Raw genomic sequence first — 19,768 nt, 5'->3', positions numbered from 1 at the left:
TAAGAGGCTCAGGCAGTGAGGCAGAGCCAGGAGTGTCCTGCAGCCAGGACATCCCTCCTGCAGCGTCCTTGTCACCAATCCCTGCCGGGAACGTCGTGGTTGAGCCTGGAGTCGTGGGAATTCTCGTGGCCGTGGAGCCCTCCCTGACCCCGAATTCTGGGATTATCTTTGGAATTCTCCCTCGGGCAGGGGGAGCAGGGGGCTGTGCTCTGGCACAGGGGGGTTCCTGGGTGCCCCCCTGGCCGTGCTGGCACTGAAAGGGCCCTTTGTGCCCAGCTTGGCTCCTTCCAGGCCGGGCTTTTTCAGGGGATGAATGTTCCCTTTGTGGAGCTGTCTGAGGGAGCCTGAAAGGGTCCTGTGTGCTCGGGGCAGCCCTGCCCCACTCCAGGGCCCTGATAAATTGACTGCAGAATGTAAACAGTCAGAGCAAGTGGCAGAGCAGGAGCCAGCAGGGGCTGGGAGACACCGGGGGGACACGGGGGCACCTCCAGAGCAACGAGTTTGTGTTTCAATTTGTGTTTCCTCCCTGCTGCCCCAGAGAAATTGGGGGTTGCAGACAACCTGAGGGACTCCAAATGAGGTTAAACTCGGTTTTATTTGGGGTTTTTCCTTTCCCTGGCAGCTCCAGGGGTGCCTGGGATGAGAGTGATGATGGAGCTCAGTGAGGTCTTTTCATCAGGGGTGACCTTTGGGAGGGAGTTTGATTTTCACAGGTGGATTTTATTATTCCAGCCTCATCTTGAAGGTGACTTTCATGATTCCATACCCTTAAACTGCAACAGGTGCCCAAAACTGAGCTGTGGGGGGAGATTGGGCACACCTGGAAACTCCCGAGGAGCTTGGGAAGGGCCAGAGCTGCTCCGAGGTTTGTGCTGAGAGGGAGGGGAAAAAAATACCTGGAAAAACAATTTCCTTGGCTTATCAAATGAGTGAAACGCTGGCAGGAGAAGGCTCAGGTAGGGATTTTGAACGTGCAGCTCCGTGCTCTTGAACCCGCCCCAAAGTGGGACCTGAACCCCCCCAAAATTCGCACCTGAATCCCCTAAACTGGCACCTGAGACCCCCAAATTTGCCCTTGAACCTCCTAAATTGGCCCCCGAGCCCCCGGAGTGGCAGCTCCGTGTTGCCACCTAATTGTGCCCAGCGCCTTCCAGCCCCGAGGGTTCCCCAGGGCAGTCACAGGAATTTCCCCACCGTTCCATCACCCCCGGGACCGAAATTTGGGGTTTCCCTCGCCCTTCCCCTCTCCAGCGCCTTCCCACCGCGTTGGTTTCGCTTTCTTTCCGCTCCCCGCGTCCCTCCCGAGCCGCTGCCCCCTCCGGGAGCCCCGGCCGAGCCCGAGGGGGGCCGGGCCGTGCCGGGGGGCGGCTCCTACCCCGGTACCGGCGCGGGGGGAGCGCGGTGCCCGCCCCGCCGGAGCCTGCGCGGGGCCGCGGCCGTGGCAGCTCCGCGATGCCGCCTCCGGAGCCCATGCCCGGCTACGGGGAGCTGCTCCGCCGGGGCTACGGCAGCCTGGCCGCGGCCGCCCGGGGCTGCGGGGACTGCGGCTGGGAGCTGGCGCGCCGCACCTGGGCCGAGAACGCGCACCTGGGCTGGGCGGAGGTGCTGCTGTGCGGGCTCTGCGCGCTGGGCTGGACCGCGCTGCGCCGCGCCTGCTCCCGCCGCCTCTTTCGGGTCAGTGCCGGGCACCGGGAGGGCGATGGGACGGGGGTGGGATGGGGATGGAAGCGGGGGGGGTGCGCGGAGGGCAGCGCCCGCCCCTGGCCGCGGGGTTGGGGATGGGGGGGGATGCGCGTTTTCCGTGCTTTAGGGGGTGAGGGATGCGCCCCAATTCCCCTCCCGGCGCTGCAGCATCCTGAGGGACCGGGAGAGCCCCCCCCCCTCCTCCCCGCCGCTGCCTTCCGCCCCCTCCCCCCGCCGCCTTTCCATCGCTGCATCCCCGCAAGGTTGAGGGTTTTTTTTCTTCCAGGTTATTCCCAGGTTGTTCCGTGTCTTCCTCCGGAGCAGCATCCCGGAGGATGGAGCATCCCGGTGCACCGGGAGAGCCCCCCCTGCTCCATTTCCCCCCGCCCCATCCCCCCTGGATCCATCCCTGCATCCCCGCAAGGTTGAGGGTTTTTTTCTTCCCGGTTATTCCCGGTTTATTCCCAGGCTGTTCCGTGGTTCCGTGCCCGGGGGCTGCATCCTGTAGGATTTGAGCATCGGCAGAGCCCCCCCTGCTCCTTTCCCCCTTATTCCCCCCCACGTTTCCATCCCCGCAAGGTTGAGGTGATTTCTCCCCGGTTATTCCCGGGTTATTCCGTGCCTTTCCCGGGGCTGCATCCCGAAGGATTTGAGCATCCCGGTGCACCGGGAGAGCCCCCCCCCCCGCTCCTTCCCCCCCTCCCGTTCCCATCCCCGCATCCCCACAAGGCTGAGGTTGTTCCTTCCCGGTTATTCCCGGGTTGTCCCTTGCCCAGGGGGGGGGAGGAGCTGGGCCACATCCCCGCGTGTCCCCCGCGGTTTTGGGGCGGCGGAGCGATGGCGCGGGGCCGCCGGCTCGGTGCTGCAGTGCCGGCCTGACCTTCCCGGGGCGCGGGGATGCAGCGATGCTCCCGCCCGGCCCCGCAGCCCCCGGAGGGGCTCGCTGGCCGCTGTCCCCCGCTCCTGTCACCGCCCGGCCGGGGGACAGCCGAGCAGGGGGTCCCCGGGCGGGGAGAGCGGCTCTGGCTCGTTCGCGGCCGTGCAGGAGAGCGGAGCTCCCCTCCCTCCGCCGTGGCTCCATCCCTGTTTCCTCGAGAGATGCTGCAGGCTCTGCCCCGGCCTCCAGAGGACTTTAAGGGCAGAACTGCCGGAAATCTGGAGGATTTTGGGGTCAGGGGACAGCCCCGAGCTGGTGGGGACACCCTTTTGTCACCTCCCTGTGCCAGCGGGCCTTGGGGAGCTCCCGGAGCTGCTGTTCCTCATTCCCCGGCTGAGCTGGATCCTCATGGATCAGGCAGCTCCCTGTGTCCCTGTGGGGGTCACTGCTCCCCTCTGCCCTAAAGGGGCTCCTCCTTTGCTTAATTGGGGTGCAAGGTCCAGCCCGAGCCCCCCAGACCCGTTTGGAGCTGCTGAAGGGGCTGTGGGTGAGGAAGGTGTTAGGAATTTGTGCCAGACTGGATTTTCCCTCATTCCCTGCCCCATCTGGCTCTGATGGGCACCTGGCAGCACTGGACTGAGGCTGGAGGGAGCCCTGGCTCTGCTGGAACAAACCGAAGTCGATTCCATTCGTGCTCTAGTTCCCCCTCGTGTGAGGCCCCCCCAGAGCGAGGGCTCAGCCCTGGGAGCCCACCCGGAGCTCTGGGAGGCTCCTGGCAGCTCCTGCAAGCGCCAGGGCGTCGTTCCCTGGGGAAATGGGTCACTCCTGTAACTGCAGAAGGGCGAGGGGGGCTGAGCAGGGCTGGTTCCTGTGGCTCCATCTGCGTGCGGCTGCTCCTGATGAGATGCTGAGCGCGGTTCTGGCGGCATCAGCTTTCCCCCGGTGGCAGGGAGGGACAGCTCTGTCTCTCCAGGCCTGCATTTTGAAAAGATTGGAAGCTTTTCCTTGCTGGAACTGCTGTGGGAGAGGAGGGGAGTTGTGGCTTTTCCCTAAAACCTGTCAGGAGGTCGGTTTGGATCAGCTGGGATCTCGCAGCCCCTGGAAGGGCAGTGCTGGACTGGGGTGGTTGAGGGGAGAAAAAGGAACTGTTTCACCCTGGGAACTTCTTCCCTGCTCAGGATTTTGCTTTTTGGGGCATCCTTCCTCATTCTGAGCCTCTCCCTGTGAGAACCGAGAGCTGCCGGGGATGGAAATGACTCCTCTGGGTGCCCAGCACGTCCCTCCCTGCTCAGGAACCATCAACCTCACGGTCCTCCCTCGGCAGCTGGGCAGGAAGCGCCTCTCACCACAAGAGCATCGATGCACCTTGCTCAGCTCCGGCCACGAGGGCTGCTCTGAGAAACCTCTGAAGGTGCTGGAGCCTCTTCCTGTGCTCTCTGTGGGGTCAGAGCTGGTGCCTCGGGCTCCCCCCCAGCTCTTATCCCACCAAATCCCTGCTCCAGCAGGTCCCCCAGCTGGGCTGGAGCAGCAGCAGAGGTGGTGCAGGTTTGGGAAGGGTTTGGGTTGGGTTTGAGTGGATTTTCCAGCAGTTTTGGTGCTGGTGGTTTTCTCCTCGTCCTTCTCAGAGCAAATTCTTGTCCTTTTGCTGCTTCTTCACAGAATCCTCGGTGCAAACACATCAAGGGGTTGTGTTGGAGTGGGAAAGATCCCAGTTAGGGCAGGAAATGTGGATTAAAAGGTAGGGAAAGACCTTCAGAGTCAGCTGTGCTGGCATGTGGACATCCCTGTGGGATTTATCTGTCCTTTCCCAGGCCTTGCCCGAGCCTCTGCTCTTTGTCCCACCGGTTTCTGGGTGCTCTGCAGGAGCTCCCTGGGGTTGCAGACCAGCTCCAGAAATTCAGACCAAGTTCTAGGGAAGTGCTGCCAGCCCTGGAATCCTTGGATTTGCCCCCGTGGTGCCACGTTGGTGTCTGAGCTGTGCCCTTGGCGTGTCCCCGTGTGACGGAGCCAGCCCGGAGGACTTGGATTAAAAAAGCAGCAACCTGAGCACATCTGCGTTAATTAAACCCCCTGGAGGGCACCTGAGCCTGGAAAAGGCTGGGAGAAGCCCCTGGAGCTCTCTCCTTGCCCAGGCAGTGCCCTCGGGCAGGTAAATCCAGGAGAACCCTGGATTTAAGGCACAGCTGGAATTGCTGTGACCAGCCCCGGCCTCCAGCCCCCAACCCCGCCGAGCTGCTGGACTGGAAATCCCTGAAGGGAACTCGGAGTGAGTCCATGAAAATCCTCTGGGTGGGAAATCTGGGTCTGGGGGTGGTCAGGTGTCCCCTCTGTCCCCAAGGCTTTGTGCTGCAGAGGGCAGAGCTCTCCAGCTTTGGCCCAGACCGGAGCTGGGTTTTTGTCCCGGTGGTGCCCAGATTTGCAGGACACCCCGGTGTCCTCTGCAGGGAAAAAGGTTGGAAAATGTGCTCAGGGAAGCAGGGCTGGAGAGGAGGGATTCCAAGCAGCCCCAGGGAGGATGTGGAAGCTGGAAATGAAGGATTCCTGGTGTCCCTTTCAGCGATTTAGGCAACTTTTCCTCACCCTGCAGCACGACCAGGGTTTATTTTTCCAGTCCCCAGCACTGGGATAGGGGGGGCGACTTGGAGGGGGGAATGTCCCCAGAAGTGACCCCCAGCACAGTCCGGGAGCAGAGCACACCGAGCTGGGGGGAGGCTCTGCTGTTCCCTCCTTTGAACACAAACCCTGGAAGCTCCAGAGGGGAGGAAAGCCACAACAAAGGGCCCTTTCTTCCCCGGGGCCGGAGCTGCTCGGCGGGGGCTGCTCTGCTGTGTCAGCACGTGGGGCGTCCTCAGAGCGTCTCCTGCTGCTCCTCTCCCCTCCAGGGACAAGGAATCGAGGGGAAAAAAAAAATAACATCGGGTCCATAGTTTTGGTGGGAAAAGCGCTTTTTTCCACAGGTCTGTGCGGGAAGCGTCGTCCAGAGCTTGGCACGGGGCAGGGAAACTGAGGCACGGAGCTGCTGCAGGGATGGAGAGAGGAGAGTTGGGGCTCTCCACCCCCTGCTCGGCTCCTTCCCCTCGGGGGTGGGGGATAATCACTGCCCCGGGGTCCCCAGGCTCGTTTGGGGTCAGAGATCAGGGACATTTTACTGGATGTTCCTTTGTTTAAAGCTGCCAGAGGCAGGGTGGGGTGGGATACTGGGGAGGAATTCCTCCAGGATGGATTTCCCGTGCAAGCCGTGGCTGCCCCATCCCTGCGAGTGCCCCGGGCCAGGCTGGACGGGGCTGGGAGCACCCTGGGCTGGTGGCAGGTGTTGATTTTAAGGTCCTTCCAAGCCATTCTGGGATCCCTTGGGAGCCCCATCCCAGATCTGGGAGCAGTGTCCAGCCTGGGGACAGAGGGGACAGAGGGGACAGACCCCTCGGGGCTCTGGGAAGCCACACACGGAGCTCTGGATGTGTCCGGGCAGCTCCGCGGGCTCATCCCTCCCCTGTGCCCCAGGAAAAGCCGCGGTGGCGCTGCCAGTTCCCGGGGATGCTCCGTGCCAGCCGCTCCTTTGTGTCCCTCGGGAACTCGCTGTGCCCGCAGCCAGCCCTGGCACCGCTGGGCTTCAGCCAGGCCCGGCCCTGGGCGGGGGGATCCAGCTCCTCTGGAGCAAACCTCCATTCACAGCCCCCCTGCCCCTGCCCGGCTGCTCCGTGTCCCGCTGCTGGAGCTGGGCTGGATTTAGGGATCCCCGGCTGTGGATTTAGGGATCCCCGGCTGTGGATTTAGGGATCCCCGACTATGGATTTAGGGATCCCTGACTGTGGATTTAGGGATCCCCGACTATGGATTTAGGGATCCTCAGCTGTGGATTTAGGGATCCCCGACTATGGATTTAGGGATCCCCGACTATGGATTTAGGGATCCTCAGCTGTGGATTTAGGGATCCCCGGCTGCTCCCTGTCCCGCTGCTGGAGCTGGGGGTGGATTTAAGGATCCCTGGCAGTGCTGGAGGCTGGGAAAAGGGAGAGGAGCTGCGTTTGCTCCTTGCCCCGGGTGTTTCCTGACCCTATGGGCAGCTCCCGCTGGGTTTCTCTCCGCAGCTCCAAACCCCTCTCCCAGCTCCTTCCCCTCATCCTGTCGGGAATGCTGCGGGAACGGGCTCCTCCCCCGGGCCCATCGGTGCTCCCGGTGAATCGGCGGGTGCCCGTGGGGAGGAGGAGGAGGGGGAGGAGGAAGAGGAGGAGGTTGCCCTTTAAGCAGAGCCCCATTACATCACTCGCCAGGAGCCCTGGGCTCTTCCAGCCGGAGCCAGATCCCGGCTCCCGACGCAGCTCCGTCGCCCGTAGCAACAGGCATCTCTGCGCCGTTGCCATGGCAACGGCAGCCGGGTGATGGGAGGACATCCCTCACTCCCCTTCCCACCCCACAGGGCAGAGGTGGCTCCTGTGAACAGCTCCAGGGACATCCCTGTGTCCCCCCGTGCCCCCCAGGCGCTGCTGGTCCCCTCCCGTCCTTCCCTGAGCCGGCTCCCGTTCCTGGAGTCCCTGGGACCAGGGAAGGGTTGGAACTGCAGGATCCCGGTGGTCCCTTCCACCCCAAACCCCCGTGGGGTGAGCGGGGATTTGAGGCCGAGCTCAGCATCCCAAATCCACCCTCTGCAGGGAAAAAGGTTGGAAAATGTGCTCAGGGAAGCAGGGCTGGAGGGGAGAGATTCCGAGCAGCCCCAGGGAGGATGTGGAAGCTGGAAATTAGGGATTCCTGGTGCCCCTTTCAGTGATTTAGGCAACTTTTCCTCACCCTGCAGCACGACCAGGATTTAATTTCCCAATCCCCAGCTCTGGGATAGGGGAAGGTGTCCCTGCCCCATGGACCCCACAGATCTCTGTGGGCCCCTCCACCCCAAACCCCTGTGGGGTGAGCAGGGATTTGAGGCTGATCCCAGCATCCCAAAGCCCCGCTGGCACCGTGAGCTGTGCCCTGTCCCATGGACACCCCAATAATTGATGCTTCCTGGGCTCAGGACTTTGTGTCTCTGCATTATTTATTCACCCTTCGAGCTTCCTCCTCTTTTTCCCCTCCGTGGCTCCCGTTGGAAAAGGCCTTGGCAGCAGCTCTGAACGTGGGACATGTCGGGGCTTCCAGGGCTGGGAAATCCAGAGCTTTTGGGCTGGGATTGGAGCTCTTGGAAAAGTGGACCCAGCCAGAGGGGCCAAAACCCAGCGCAGCCACAGCGTGGGGACAGCTGGGGCCTTAATTTAGGAGCGAGGCTGCAGAAAGTGCTGACCCGGGGCAGGGTCCTGTTACTTTCCAGGCGTTTTGTTTTCACCTCCAGCTTATCTGCAGCTCCCAGGGAGCTCCCAGAGGGGGGGCTCTGGGTGTTATCGGCGCTTCGGTTCCCTCAAACCCTTCCCTGTGCCCTCCCCTTCCCTGTGCTGTGTCCTGGGGGCTCCGGAGGGGCCCCTGGCACTGTCACTGCCCTGATGGGAAGCAGGAACGGGGCCTGGAATTGCTCAGCTGCCACCGAGGGAAAACCTCCCTGCCCGGAGCCCCTGGGAGCAGGGGTCACACACGGGGAAGGGCAGCACATCCCCTGCAACGTTTATTCCCAAAAAACCTGAGGCTGTTCCATGCTGGCTCCGGTTATTCCCAAAAAACCTGAAGCTGTTCCATGCTGGCTCCGGTTATTCCCCAAAACCGAGGCTGCTCCGTTGTTTTCCTGCAGTTCCCAGGCTGTCCCTGCCAGGGCCGGGGTGTCCCTGTCCCCCTCGGGAGCCAGGATGAGGAATTTTGTCCTGATTTTGAGCTGCCCGACCTCCCCACCCCGATTTTGGGCAGATCTGGGGGAGGTTTGGCCTCGTCTCTGCAGTTCCCAGCAGGCAGGAGGGAGCTGCAAACAGCACAGGGGGAAATCCCGGGGGAATTGGGGCTGGGAAAGCCGCTGGGAATGCGGGGAGGGGTGGCCCAGCACGAGGTGCTCGTCCTGCTCGGTCCCCAGTGCTGATGGCACTTGGTGGCAGTGCCAGCGTGCCCAGGGCTCTGCCGAGCCTTTCCCTGCCCATCCAGAGCCTTTTTCCCCGGGAGCTGCCCGGGATAACGCGGTTACAGCCTCCCCTCCGGGCTTTCCCTGGGCTTTGTTTTTATTTTATCAGCTATTGGCTCTGCCCTGCCGGAGCCAGCTGCCCTGGGAATGCTCCCAGGATGTGGGAGGATGCTCCAGGCTCCTGCCTGGCTCCACTTCCACAGCTCCAGGCTGGGTGGGAGGATCTCCAACCTCCTGATTTCCCCTTCCTCAGCCTCTCTGGGCCTCATTCCTGCTGGAAAAACGGGGATCCTGCGCTTGGCTGGCACCACCAGAGCTCTTGGAATGCTGCTGATCCCCCCCTGGGGATGCTCCTTTCCCCTCTCTCCGATGATTTTCCCCCTTTTCCTCGCAGCCCTTTGGGGAATGGTGCAACCTGCAGCCCAAAGATGCTGCCAAGATGCCCGAGAGTGCCTGGAAGCTGCTTTTCTACTCCTTGTCCTGGTCCTACGGCGCCTACCTGCTCTTCTGCACCGACTACCCCTTCTTCCACGACCCCCCCTCGGTCTTTTATGGTACAGTGGGAACCAGGGAGGGGTTGGGATGTTCAAGGGGATGGGAGTTGGGATGAGAGGAACAGCAGACAACCCCTAAATTCCCATTTTTGCAATGCTGTGGGTGCAGAAAGGGCACAAGGGGGTGTCTGAGCATTTCTTTCAGTCGCTTGGTGGCTGCTGGAGGGGTTGAGTGGATGAATCAGGAGAGAATGAAATAATGGAAGGGGTTGGGTGGGAAAGGATCCTAAAGATCATCTCACAGCCATGGGCTGGGGCAGCGAATCAGGGCTTAAAAATCATCTTGGTCAAACTTGCTGTGCCAAATCAGGGTTTAAAATCACCTCATTCCCACCCCCTGGGCTAAATCAGGGTTTAAAAATCACCTCATTCCCACCCCCTGGGCTAAATCAGGGTTTAAAAATCACCTCATTCCCACCCCCTGGGCTAAATCAGGGTTTAAAAATCACCTCATTCCCACCCCCTGGGCTAAATCAGGGTTTAAAATCACCTCATTCCCACCCCCTGGGCCAAATCAGGGCCTAAAAATCACCTCCAACTCCCTGCACCAAATCAGGGTTTAAAAATCACCTCATTCCCACCCCCTGCCATGGGCAGGGTCACAAAATCAAAATCAAGGTTTTCCCCTAGGTCTAGGATAGGGTTTGATGCCAGAGGCCGAGTTTGGGAACAGCTGGATCCCCACCCACCCTCCACCTCTGTGCTGACCTGGGAGGGACCTGGACCCCCTGAGCCCCACTGTGGCCCCCCAATCTGGTCTGACCGGTGTCCCTGTGCCCCCCCCAGACTGGAAGCAGGGCATGGAGGTGCCCACGGACATCGCCATCGCCTACCTGCTGCAGTGCAGCTTCTACGGGCACGCGCTGTACGCCACCGCCTACATGGACACGTGGCGCAAGGACTCGGTGGTGATGCTGCTGCACCACGTCGTCACCCTGACCCTCATCGCCTCCTCCTACGCCTTCAGGTGAGCCCTGAGCCCAGCCCGGCCGCGGAATCCCGCGGGAATCCCGTGGGGAATCTCCTGGGCACGGAGCGGGGCGGGCTCGGCGTGGGTTCTCCGCGCTCCCGAGCCCTTGGGCGTGCAGCTGGATCACGCAGGGGATGGCAGACTGGGGGTGCTGGGAGCCAGCATCAACACTCCTCTCTCTCTGCTCCCGTTTTCCCGCCCTTTTTTTCCCGCCTTTTATTTCCCCCCCCCTTTCCCGCTCTTTTTTCCCGCTCTTTTATCCTGCCTTTTCCCCCCCCCATTTCCTGCTCTTTTTTCCCGCCTTTTTTTCCCACCTTTTTTCCCCCCCCTTTTCCTGCCCTTTTTTACCCCCTGCCCTTTTTTCCTCCTGGCCATTTTTCTCCCCCTTTTGCTCCTCCTTCTTCTCCCCCCTTTTTTCTCCCCTTTTCCCGCCCTTTTTTCCCACCCTTTTTTTCCTGCCCTTTTTTCCCACCCTTTTCCCCCTCCCCCTTTTCCTGCCCTTTTCTCCTTTTTGCCTCCTGGACATTTTTCTCCCCCTTTTTTTCCTGCCCTTTTCCCGCCCTTTTTTCCTTGTCCTTTTTTCCCACCCTTTTCCCCCCCCTTTTCCTGCCCTTTTTTCCCCCCTGCCCTTTTTGCCTCCTGGCCATTTTTCTCCCCCTTTTTTTCCTGCCCTTTCCCCCCTGCTGTTTTCCCTCCTTTGTCCTTCCTTCCCCCCTCATTTTCCCCGTTTTCCCCCCTTTTCCCCGCAGGTACCACAACGTGGGCATCCTGGTGCTGTTCCTGCACGACGTCAATGACGTGCAGCTGGAGTTCACCAAGCTCAACGTGTACTTCAAGCACCGGGGCGGGGTCTACCACCGGCTCAACGATGTCATCTCCAACATCGGCTGCCTCACCTTCAGCGTCAGCTGGTGCGTCTGTGGCCCTCACCCCAATCCCAACCTCCTTCCCTGCCGGGTCTGTGGCCCTCACCCCAATCCCAACCTCCTTCCCTGCTGGGTCTGTGGCCCTCACCCCAATCCCAACCTCCTTCCCTGCTGGGTCTGTGGCCCTCACCCCAATACCGACCTCCTCCCCTGCCGGGTCTGTGGCCCTCACCCCAATCCCAACCTCCTTCCCTGCCGGGTCTGTGGCCCTCACCCCAATCCCAACCTTCTTCCCTGCTGGGTCTGTGGCCCTCACCCCAATCCCAACCTTCTTCCCTGCCAGGTCTGTGGCCCTCACCCCAATCCCAACCTCCTTCCCTGCTGGGTCTGTGGCCCTCACCCCAATCCTGACCTTCTTCCCTGCTGGGTTTCTGTCCTGATCCCACTCCCGACCCTCCTCCCTGCTGGATTAGTGTCCCTGATCCCACTCCTGACCTTTCCTGCTGGATTTGTGTCCCTCATCCCACTCCTGACCTTTCCTGCTGGATTTGTGTCCCTCCTCCCAGTCCTGACCCTCCCTGATGGATTTGTGTCCCTCATCCCACTCCTGACCCTCCCTGCTGGATTTGTGTCCCTCATCCCACTCCTGACCTTTCCTGCTGGATTCATGTCCCTCATCCCACCCCGACCCTCCTCCCTGGTGGGTTCATGTCGCTGATCCCACTCCCATGGGTTTGGCTCTCTGATCCCAATCCCAACCCTCCCTGCTGGATTTATCCCCCTGATCCCAGTCCCCACCCTCCTCCCGGCTTTCGGAACCCCCCCAGCGCCTGCTTTGGGATGTTTTGTGCTGGGAAGGAGCCCTTTGAGGCGCGGTTTGTGCAGAGCTCCCCGCAGAGCCCGGCCCCATGCTGGGCTCGGAATCCCTCTGTAGTCCCCGGGCCGTCTGTCACCACCCGGCTGCTGTGAAATTGCGCTTCCAGCGTGACAAATGACCCCGGGCAGGGACGGAGGGAGGAGGAGGAGGAGCTGTTGCCATTTCCCCACTGCCTGGGTTCAGCAGCAAGGAGCGCTTTTCCCGGCAGGAAAAGGGAGGTGGGGCTGTCCCAGATTCCAGCTGCCCCTGGGGCCGGGCGGGAGGAAAACAAAGGGATGGAGGGATGGATGGATCCATGGATGGAGGGATGGAGGGATGGATGGGCCACAGCCTCAGTTTGGGGGGAAGCTTTGGTGAGGAATTGCGGGTGCAAGGACTGGGAAAAGCTTCCAGAGGTTTTCCCACCCAGCAGGGAGGCCCCGCAGAGTGGACCAGCCTCTGCACCAAACCTCTGGGATGTGCTGCTGTCCTGCCCTTTCCCAGGAGCAGCGATGGGGATGCCAGGGCAGCAGGAGGCTGTGCTGGCTCTGTCCCCTGCCAGGGAGACACTAAACCCCCGCTGTCCCTGTGCCCCGGCAGGTTCTGGTTCCGTCTCTACTGGTTCCCCCTGAAGGTGCTCTACGCCACCTGCCACTCCAGCCTCCAGTCCGTCCCCAACATCCCCTTCTACTTCTTCTTCAACGCCCTGCTCCTCGTGCTCACCCTGATGAACATCTACTGGTTCCTGGTGGGTGATCCTGGTGGCCATCCCTGCCCAAACTGGGCTTGGGGACAGCAGGGAAATGTCCCCCTCACTGGGGTCCCCCCTGTCCTCGCTGCTCCCTCCCTGCTCTGCTGCTGGGATTGCAGGGATAGAGGAGGGTTTGAGGGGTTCAGGGCAGGAGGGAAGGCTGGGGGGTTCCCACTCTGGAATTCAGACTGTCTCACACCCCGGGGATCCGGAGGGAGGGATAACAGCAGCTGGAATTGGGGAGAGGTGTGAATGGCCTGGGAATGTTCCTTGCATCATTCCCCTAGGAAGCAAGGAAAGGAGGATGAGGAGGGATCCCATGGGGCAGGGCCGGGGAGCTGCTGATTCCATCGTCCCCTGGGATGAAATCAGGGAAGGGGAGCTGCAGGAATTCTGCTCTAAGGCACAAACCCCATCCCTGGGGGAGCTGCCCTGCCCGAGCTGGGGCCGGGACAGCAGGAAAAGGTCCCCCCCAGCCTCGGGCCGGGCCTGAGGGTCTCTGTTCCCCCTGTCCCCCCCAGTTCATCGTGCTGTTCGTGGCCAAGGTGCTGCTGGGGCAGATGCAGGAGGTGAACGACGTCCGCGAGTACGACGTGGAGGAGAGCAGGAATCCCAGGAAGAAGGAGGCTGGGATCCAACTGCCCGAGGCTCTGAAGGAAGGGTGCGTGGCCAGGGGGTGGCACACAGGGAATCCAGGCTGGTTTGGGTTGGAAAACCTTAAAGCACGTCCAGTTCCAGCCCTGGGACCCCTTCCACTATCCCAGGGTTTGGCCTGGGGCACTTCCAGGGATCCAGGGGCAGCCACATCTCTGGGAATTCCATCCCAGTCCCTCCCCACCCTCACAGGGGGGAATTCCTTCCCAAAATCCCACCCAAATCCCCCTTTTCCAGTTTGAAGCCATTCCCTGTGTCCTGTCCCTCCATCCCTTGTCCCAAGTCCATCTCCAGCTCTCCTGGAGCCCCTTTAGGCTCTGAGGTTTCCCTGGAGCCTTCTCCGTGCTGGGGGTACCTTCCCGTGCTGCATCCTGGGGGCAGATCTGTCCAACTGCCCAAATCTGGGGACAGGAGCGGCCTCAGCAGGGAAATGAGGGAGGGAATGTGGTGTGGACACCAGGCTGACCACGGGCTCTGCTCCTCCCCAGGCTGCACCTCAAGAACGGCCTCGTGAAGGACAAGAGGTTGTGAGGGCGGCGTGGCCGTGGCCGGGGCAGCTGCCAGGGCCTGGCACTGACCAGGACCCTGCTCTGGGACCCTGCAAAGGACAGGCCCAAGGAGAACTTCACCCCTGACCCCCTGCCAGCCCTGCCTGGGGCCGGGGAGGACACGCCACTGGCAGGATTGTGCCCCTCGGGGCTGGGCTGTGCCCTGTCACCTGTGCCCTGGGGCTGGGGGCTCCCCGTGGCCCAGTCTGGCTGGGAGACTGGTGGCTTTGCTGGCCCAGGTAGGATTTGAGGCTGGCTTTGTGTCCCTGGTGTTGCTCCTGTCGTTCTCAGCCCCGCTCTGATTCCCCCTGGCTGGCGCTGGACCCTCCCTCAGACCCTTCCCCAGCAGCTCCTGCAGGGTCCAGCTCCAAACTGGGCAGGGAAAGGTCCAGTCCTGCCCTGGGAAGGTGATGGAGGGACCCTCGGAGCGTCCCCTCAGGAGGGGCCACTCACCTGCAGCTCCTGTGGGCAGCTCCCACCTCAGGAGCTTTATCCCAGCCCTCTGGAGGAGGCCCAGGAGGATTAATTTGCTTGAATAGCCCGAGTAGGTCTTGGAGTGGCTTAAGGAGTCCCACAGGGCCTCCCCCCTGAGCACCATCCCCTTGCTGAAGGAAGAACAGAGAATTCCTGCTCCCCGTGTTGGTTTTCCAGGCAGCTCCAGCCCTGCAGGTTCCCAGGTCCCTGGCCCAGGGAGCTCTGTGGATTTGGGGCCCTCAGACCCCACTGTCCCCTCGCTGTCCCCTCCCAGGGCCAGGACCTGCAGCTCCCTCCCCGCTGGGGACAGCAGCCAGAGGAGGGAGGGGGATCCAGGGCATTAATTCCAGGTGTGAGAGGGTGGGAATTTGTGGGATTTTTCCATGTTTGGTCCTTCACGTCGCTTCCCCTCCAGGCTCGTTGTGTGTGAGCCAGGGAAAGGTCCCGAATGGGGCTGGTGGAAATGTCCCCAAGCTGTGGCAGGACCTTGTCCCTCTCCGTGACTTTCAGGGTGTCAGAGGAGCATCCGAGTGCTGGAATTCCTTGCATTTCAGTGGGATTCAGGGCAGGAAGGGAATTGATAACCCAGGGTGGGTCAGAGCAGAGCTGGGGTGACCTTGGAGGGATAAAAGGGAGTTTTCCAGCTCTGGCTTTGAGCTGGGTGGCTGCAGCTGGTTTGGGGGGGGCTGTGACATCGACATGGTGGCGGCAGCTCTGCTGTGATGGCCAGGAGGGGACCGTGGGACCTGGGGGTGCCTGGCTGGGGCAGGGACTGGGGGCTTTTGGGGCTGTGTGAAGCAGGACTTGGATGGTTTGATATGCCGGGAGTTGGTGGCCTTAAGAGAAAAGCGTTGGACGCCGTGATTGGGTTAAAAAAAGGGGTTTTGGGAGGAAGAGCCGGCTCAGGGTCTGCCCCTGGATCCGGGCGGGGTTTTAGGGAGCAGCGCTGGATTTTCCACCCTCACCCCTGACCCCACGGGCTGTGCTGGACCTCAAGTGGACGCGGTGGAGAAGCGGGAGAGACTGCGGAGCTGCTGAAAGGGTTAAGGGGTGCCGGGGAGCCCCGGAGGGATCCCACCCTCTGCCCAGTCCCGGGAATCCCGCGGCGCTAATTGCGCACTAATCAGATCAAAGGCTCCAATCAGGGAATCAACACCCCCGGGTCCCCAGCCCGGGCTGTTCTTTGTCTGGGCGAGGACAGCAGCGATGTGGCTTCTCCGCAGCCTCGCCTGGGCTCTCCTGAGCCCCGTCCTGGCCACCGAGCTGAGCTTGCAGGAAAGTTTCTTGTTAAAATCCTTGGGTCTGAGCGCCAAGCCCAGCCCCAAAAGCCCCGTCCCGGTGCCGCCCGTGCTCTGGAGGATCTTCCAGAAGAGGAAGGCGCTGCCCTGGCCGGACAAAGAGCTGGATGCCTGTAGGGTGGAGGAGTTTAATGTGCCCGGGAGCATCGTCCGTGTCTTCGCTGACCAAGGTACAGCCACGCCGCGTTCGGGGCTTTCCCTGGGATCGAGCCTTGGCTCCGCTCCTTCCTTCCCTGTGTCCCGAGGCCGGGGCAGCGCCCAGAGCTGGATCCCAGGAGAAATCCCCGCTGTGTGAAGTCCCTCTGGAAGCTGTAGGTGATGGTTTATGGGTTTGGAATGCCGAAGCAGGGGGCGAGGGGGGGGGCAGCTGTGCCAGGCTCTGTCCTGGAGCCCCCCAAATCCCTCCCGAGGTGCTGGTTTGATCCCAGGCTTTGGGATCCGCGGTGGTGGGGGTGAGCGGGGATGGGGCAGGGAGGGGATGCTCGGCCCCTGGGCTGTGTCCCCCCCGCTCCTCATTGTCCCAATGCCTCTGGCTGACCCCAGGGCACATCTGGCTCCTCTGCGCCGTTCTCGGTTCCCTGGGCACTGTTTGCGTTGTGTCCTGGAGGTCTCAAGGCACCACAGAGCTCTTTTGTGGTTCCATTTTGCCACGGGCTGGCTAAAGCCGGCAGCTCCCCAAATTCGCTGCTGTTCGCCCTCTTTTCCCCGTCCATCCCAAACAGCCGGAACCCACAGCCTGGGGCAGACAGGTGGGGAAAACACGGCCCCAGGATGGGGGGCAGCATCCAGAGGAGATGCTGGAGTGGCTGCAGCGTCCCAGTGCCACAGCCTGGAGCCCGGTCGGTGCCTCCAGAGCTCCCTGCAGGCCGTGCCATGGGGCCGGGAACCCTCCCTGCAGCCCTGGCACCTTCTGCAGCTCTGCCAGCCCCGGATGCCTCTTGCTGGAGCTTCGATTGGAGCCCCGGGAGCTGATCCTGCCCAGCCCCAGGGTTCAGCCACCCCCACCCCTGTTTCTCCTTCTTTGTCAGGCCGCTTCCTCCCCGAGGGGCAGCCCCAGGGGTGGCTGTGTCTGCGGAAGCTCCTGTTCTTCAACCTCTCCGCGCTGGAGGAGGGCGAGCGCTTGACCATGGCCCAGCTGGAGCTCCAGTTCCACCACAATTCCTACCACGCCCCCAGCCCGGGCCAGGTTTTGGAGCTCCGGCTCTACCAGGTGTCCCCCTGGGGGCTGCCCCAGCCCGGCCGGAGGCCGCTGGTGGAGCGGTCATTTGTCCAGCTGCACAAATCCCTCCTCTTCAACCTGAGCGCGGCGGTGAAGGACGGGAAGGTGCCGGGCAGGAATTTGGCCTTGGTGCTGGAGATCTCGGCCAGCGGCCGCGCCGGGGACAGCGGGACCCTGCGGAGCCTCTGCGCCAGCACCGACGCCTTCGCGGCCACCTCGCTGCTGCTGGTGACGCTGGGCCAGCAGTGCCAGGCTGCCCGCAGGAGGAGGAGCGCCCCAAGCCCCTCGGTGACCCCCAGCACCCTGTGCAAGCCCCGCCGGCTCTACATCAGCTTCAGCGACGTGGGCTGGGAGAACTGGATCATCGCCCCCCAGGGCTACCTGGCCAACTACTGCCGCGGCGACTGTCCCTTCCCGCTGGCGGCCGAGCTCAACAGCACCAACCACGCCGTGCTGCAGACCATGGTGCACTCGCTGGACCCCCAGGGCACCCCCCAGCCCTGCTGCGTCCCCGTCAGGCTCTCCCCCATCTCCATCCTCTACTACGACAACAGCGACAACGTGGTGCTGCGGCACTACCAGGACATGGTGGTGGACGAGTGTGGCTGCAGGTAGCGGGGGCCGTGGGGGAAGGATGGGCAGAGGGGACGGACGGACGGATGGATCATGGACGGATGGATGGATGGAAGGATGGATGGATGGATGGACAGACAGATGGATGGATGGACAGACGGATGGACGGATGGATGGATGGATGGCTGGATGATGGATGGATGGACAGACGGATGGATGGATGGATGGCTGGATGGACGGATGGACGGATGGATGAATGGATGGATGGATGGATCACGGATGGACGGATGGACGGACGGATGGATGGATGGACAGATGGACAGATGGATGGATGGATGGATCATGGACAGATGGACGGATGGATCACGGATGGACGGATGGATGGACAGACGGACGGACGGATGGATCACGGATGGACGGATGGATGGATGGATCATGGACGGATGGACAGATGGGTGGATGACGGATGGATGGATGGACAGACGGATGGATGGATGGATGGATGGACAGACGGATGGATGGATGGATGGATCACAGATGGATGGATGGATCACGGATGGATGGATGGATGGATGGACAGATGGACGGACGGACGGATGGAAATGTGTGTGAAATCCCCGCTGTGTTCAGGTGGTTCCGGAGCGTCGGGGCCTCCCCTCTGCACTGGGAATGGTCTGGCACTAAGGGGGCGTTGCTGGAGTTGATTTAGGATTAGTTGGGTGATGGGATTATGGGATTATGACCAGGCCTGGTGCTGGTTCCCTTCTCCACAGGTGATGGTGGCACCGGGCTGTGAATCCCAGATTTCCCCTCTGCTTGTGCCAGGCAGCCCCAGGGCTGCAGCTTTTGGGTTTTTGGCTGATCTCTGCAGATTTCTCAGGGCATAAATGACTTTTCTGGGTGAAATGGGGCCGGGGTGTGATCCAGCTGCAGGGACAGGCATGGGGTGACCAAATCCCTTCCCAGCGGAGGCAGAGCCAGGCAGGAGCTTTCTCTTGTGCAGAGGGGGCTGTTTTTAGGGTGTGGTTGGTGATGGGGTGGTTTAGGGACAGGGGTTGTGTTGGGTGGCCAAATGCAGTGGAGGTTTTGCTTAAGAAATGAAGGTTTTACCTAAAAAAATCCCCTGGGAGCCGCGTGCCAAGGGCAGGATCCTGCAGGCGATGTTGTGGCTGAGGGAATTCAGGGGGGCGTGGTGGGGTCAGTGGCATCTCCTCCCCTCCCAGCCTGCTGCGAGTCAGTATTAATTTACCTCATTTGCAAATCGATGAGCCCAGGGTGTCCCTGAGTGTCCCGGGGCAGGAGCCAGGTGGCAGCCGAGCCTCAGGCGAGGGCAGAGCCCAGAGCTCTGCACTCTTGCGCTTTTCCGGGTTATTTTTGGTTTATTTGTTGGCTTTTGTGCGCGGTGGTGTCACTGAGCTCTTCAGGAGTCGCTTCACGGGGCAGGGCCGGGCAGCAGGGACACAAATTTCCACCACTTCCCATCCTTGGCCGCTTTTCTTCCAGAGCGTGGGCTCGGAGAGGGTTGGAGCCCGGGCCCAGCTCCTGAGCGTGTAAAGCCACCAGAGTGAGGCTTTCCTGCCACCACTTTCGGGATTTTGGGGGAACTGAAAAGGAATCCGAGGCAGACTTGAATTTTTTCTCTTTGTTTTTGAACTGTGAACCTGACCCCGTAGCGCAGCTTTGGGTTTTTTTTGCTGTTTTTGTAGCAGTGTTGTGTCTTTGAGGTCTGATGAAGTTTTCCCACCTCCTTCCCCCAGGGGAAGCACTGAGGGTTTAACCACTGTGGGTCCCCTGTGATGGTGGGTTTTTTTTTTTTGTTTAACACCTCAAATGTGGAGCTGAAGACCGAGCCTGGAGCAGCTTTAGTTGGATTCACGTTCCCAAATCCAGGTGTTTTTCCACCCAGCCCTGCTCTGCTCCATTTTAGTGTTTTAAGGGCTTAACTCCAGCCAGCAGGAGCCATTTAGTTCTGATTTAAGATGTGCAGGAGGAAGAAAACCTTTGAGTATTCCTGGGTTTGTCCCTGTGGCCACCCAGGACAGGACCTGGGGTGACCCTGGCGTGAGTTTGTGCCCAGGGTGGTGCCAAGGCCAGGCCTAAACCCCCACCCCGACCCCCCCAGGCCCAGCTTTGAGCCCCCACCCCCGAGCCTGGCAGGGCAAAGCCATGTTCGTGTTTCCTGCAGGGCAGGGGGAGTTTCCAGGCCGGGCTGGGCCCTTCCAGCTCCAGCTTTTCCCAAATCCTGGGGCTCCCACCCCCTGCACGGGCTGGAAGGGGGTGGGGGCATTTCCCAGTTTCCCCAGTTTCGTTGCTCACCCCCCCTCTGCTATGCACACCCCCACTTTTGTACTAGTCCGTGTTTAAAAAAAGTAATAAACTTGAAGTTTATACAATCAGACTAAAGCTTTAATGAACGT

The 19,768-nt window shown here is 61.3% G+C and overlaps 2 protein-coding genes across 4 annotated transcripts; both read left to right on the top strand.

The window, feature by feature from the left end:
• Nucleotides 1-810: 810 nt before the first annotated feature.
• On the top strand, nucleotides 811-15,000 carry CERS1 (ceramide synthase 1). Of its 3 annotated transcripts, none has more exons than XM_068997193.1 (7): nucleotides 811-865; nucleotides 8,983-9,142; nucleotides 9,929-10,109; nucleotides 10,862-11,023; nucleotides 12,435-12,582; nucleotides 13,107-13,246; nucleotides 13,728-14,993. In XM_068997193.1, exons 2-7 carry the CDS (start codon nucleotides 9,028-9,030, stop codon nucleotides 13,768-13,770), a joined length of 789 nt encoding a protein of 262 aa, XP_068853294.1. In that variant the 5' UTR covers nucleotides 811-865; nucleotides 8,983-9,027; the 3' UTR covers nucleotides 13,771-14,993. The 3 variants fall into 3 exon arrangements, with proteins under 3 accessions (XP_068853294.1, XP_068853293.1, XP_068853292.1); XM_068997192.1 differs by having other exon boundaries at nucleotides 811-956; XM_068997191.1 differs by lacking the exon at nucleotides 811-865 and adding an exon at nucleotides 1,453-1,674 and having other exon boundaries at nucleotides 13,728-15,000.
• A 33-nt stretch (nucleotides 15,001-15,033) lies between these two features.
• Nucleotides 15,034-19,744, top strand: GDF1 (growth differentiation factor 1). The gene is made up of 2 exons (XM_068997190.1): nucleotides 15,034-15,729; nucleotides 16,588-19,744. The coding sequence occupies exons 1-2, from the start codon at nucleotides 15,468-15,470 to the stop codon at nucleotides 17,391-17,393; spliced, it is 1,068 nt and encodes a 355-aa protein (XP_068853291.1). The 5' UTR covers nucleotides 15,034-15,467; the 3' UTR covers nucleotides 17,394-19,744.
• The last annotated feature ends 24 nt before the right edge of the window (nucleotides 19,745-19,768 follow it).

This window comes from Aphelocoma coerulescens, chromosome 28 (genome assembly GCF_041296385.1).
Source record: "Aphelocoma coerulescens isolate FSJ_1873_10779 chromosome 28, UR_Acoe_1.0, whole genome shotgun sequence".
NCBI classification, from domain to species: Eukaryota; Metazoa; Chordata; class Aves; order Passeriformes; family Corvidae; genus Aphelocoma; species Aphelocoma coerulescens.
This window is presented reverse-complemented; position numbering and strand designations above follow the sequence as displayed.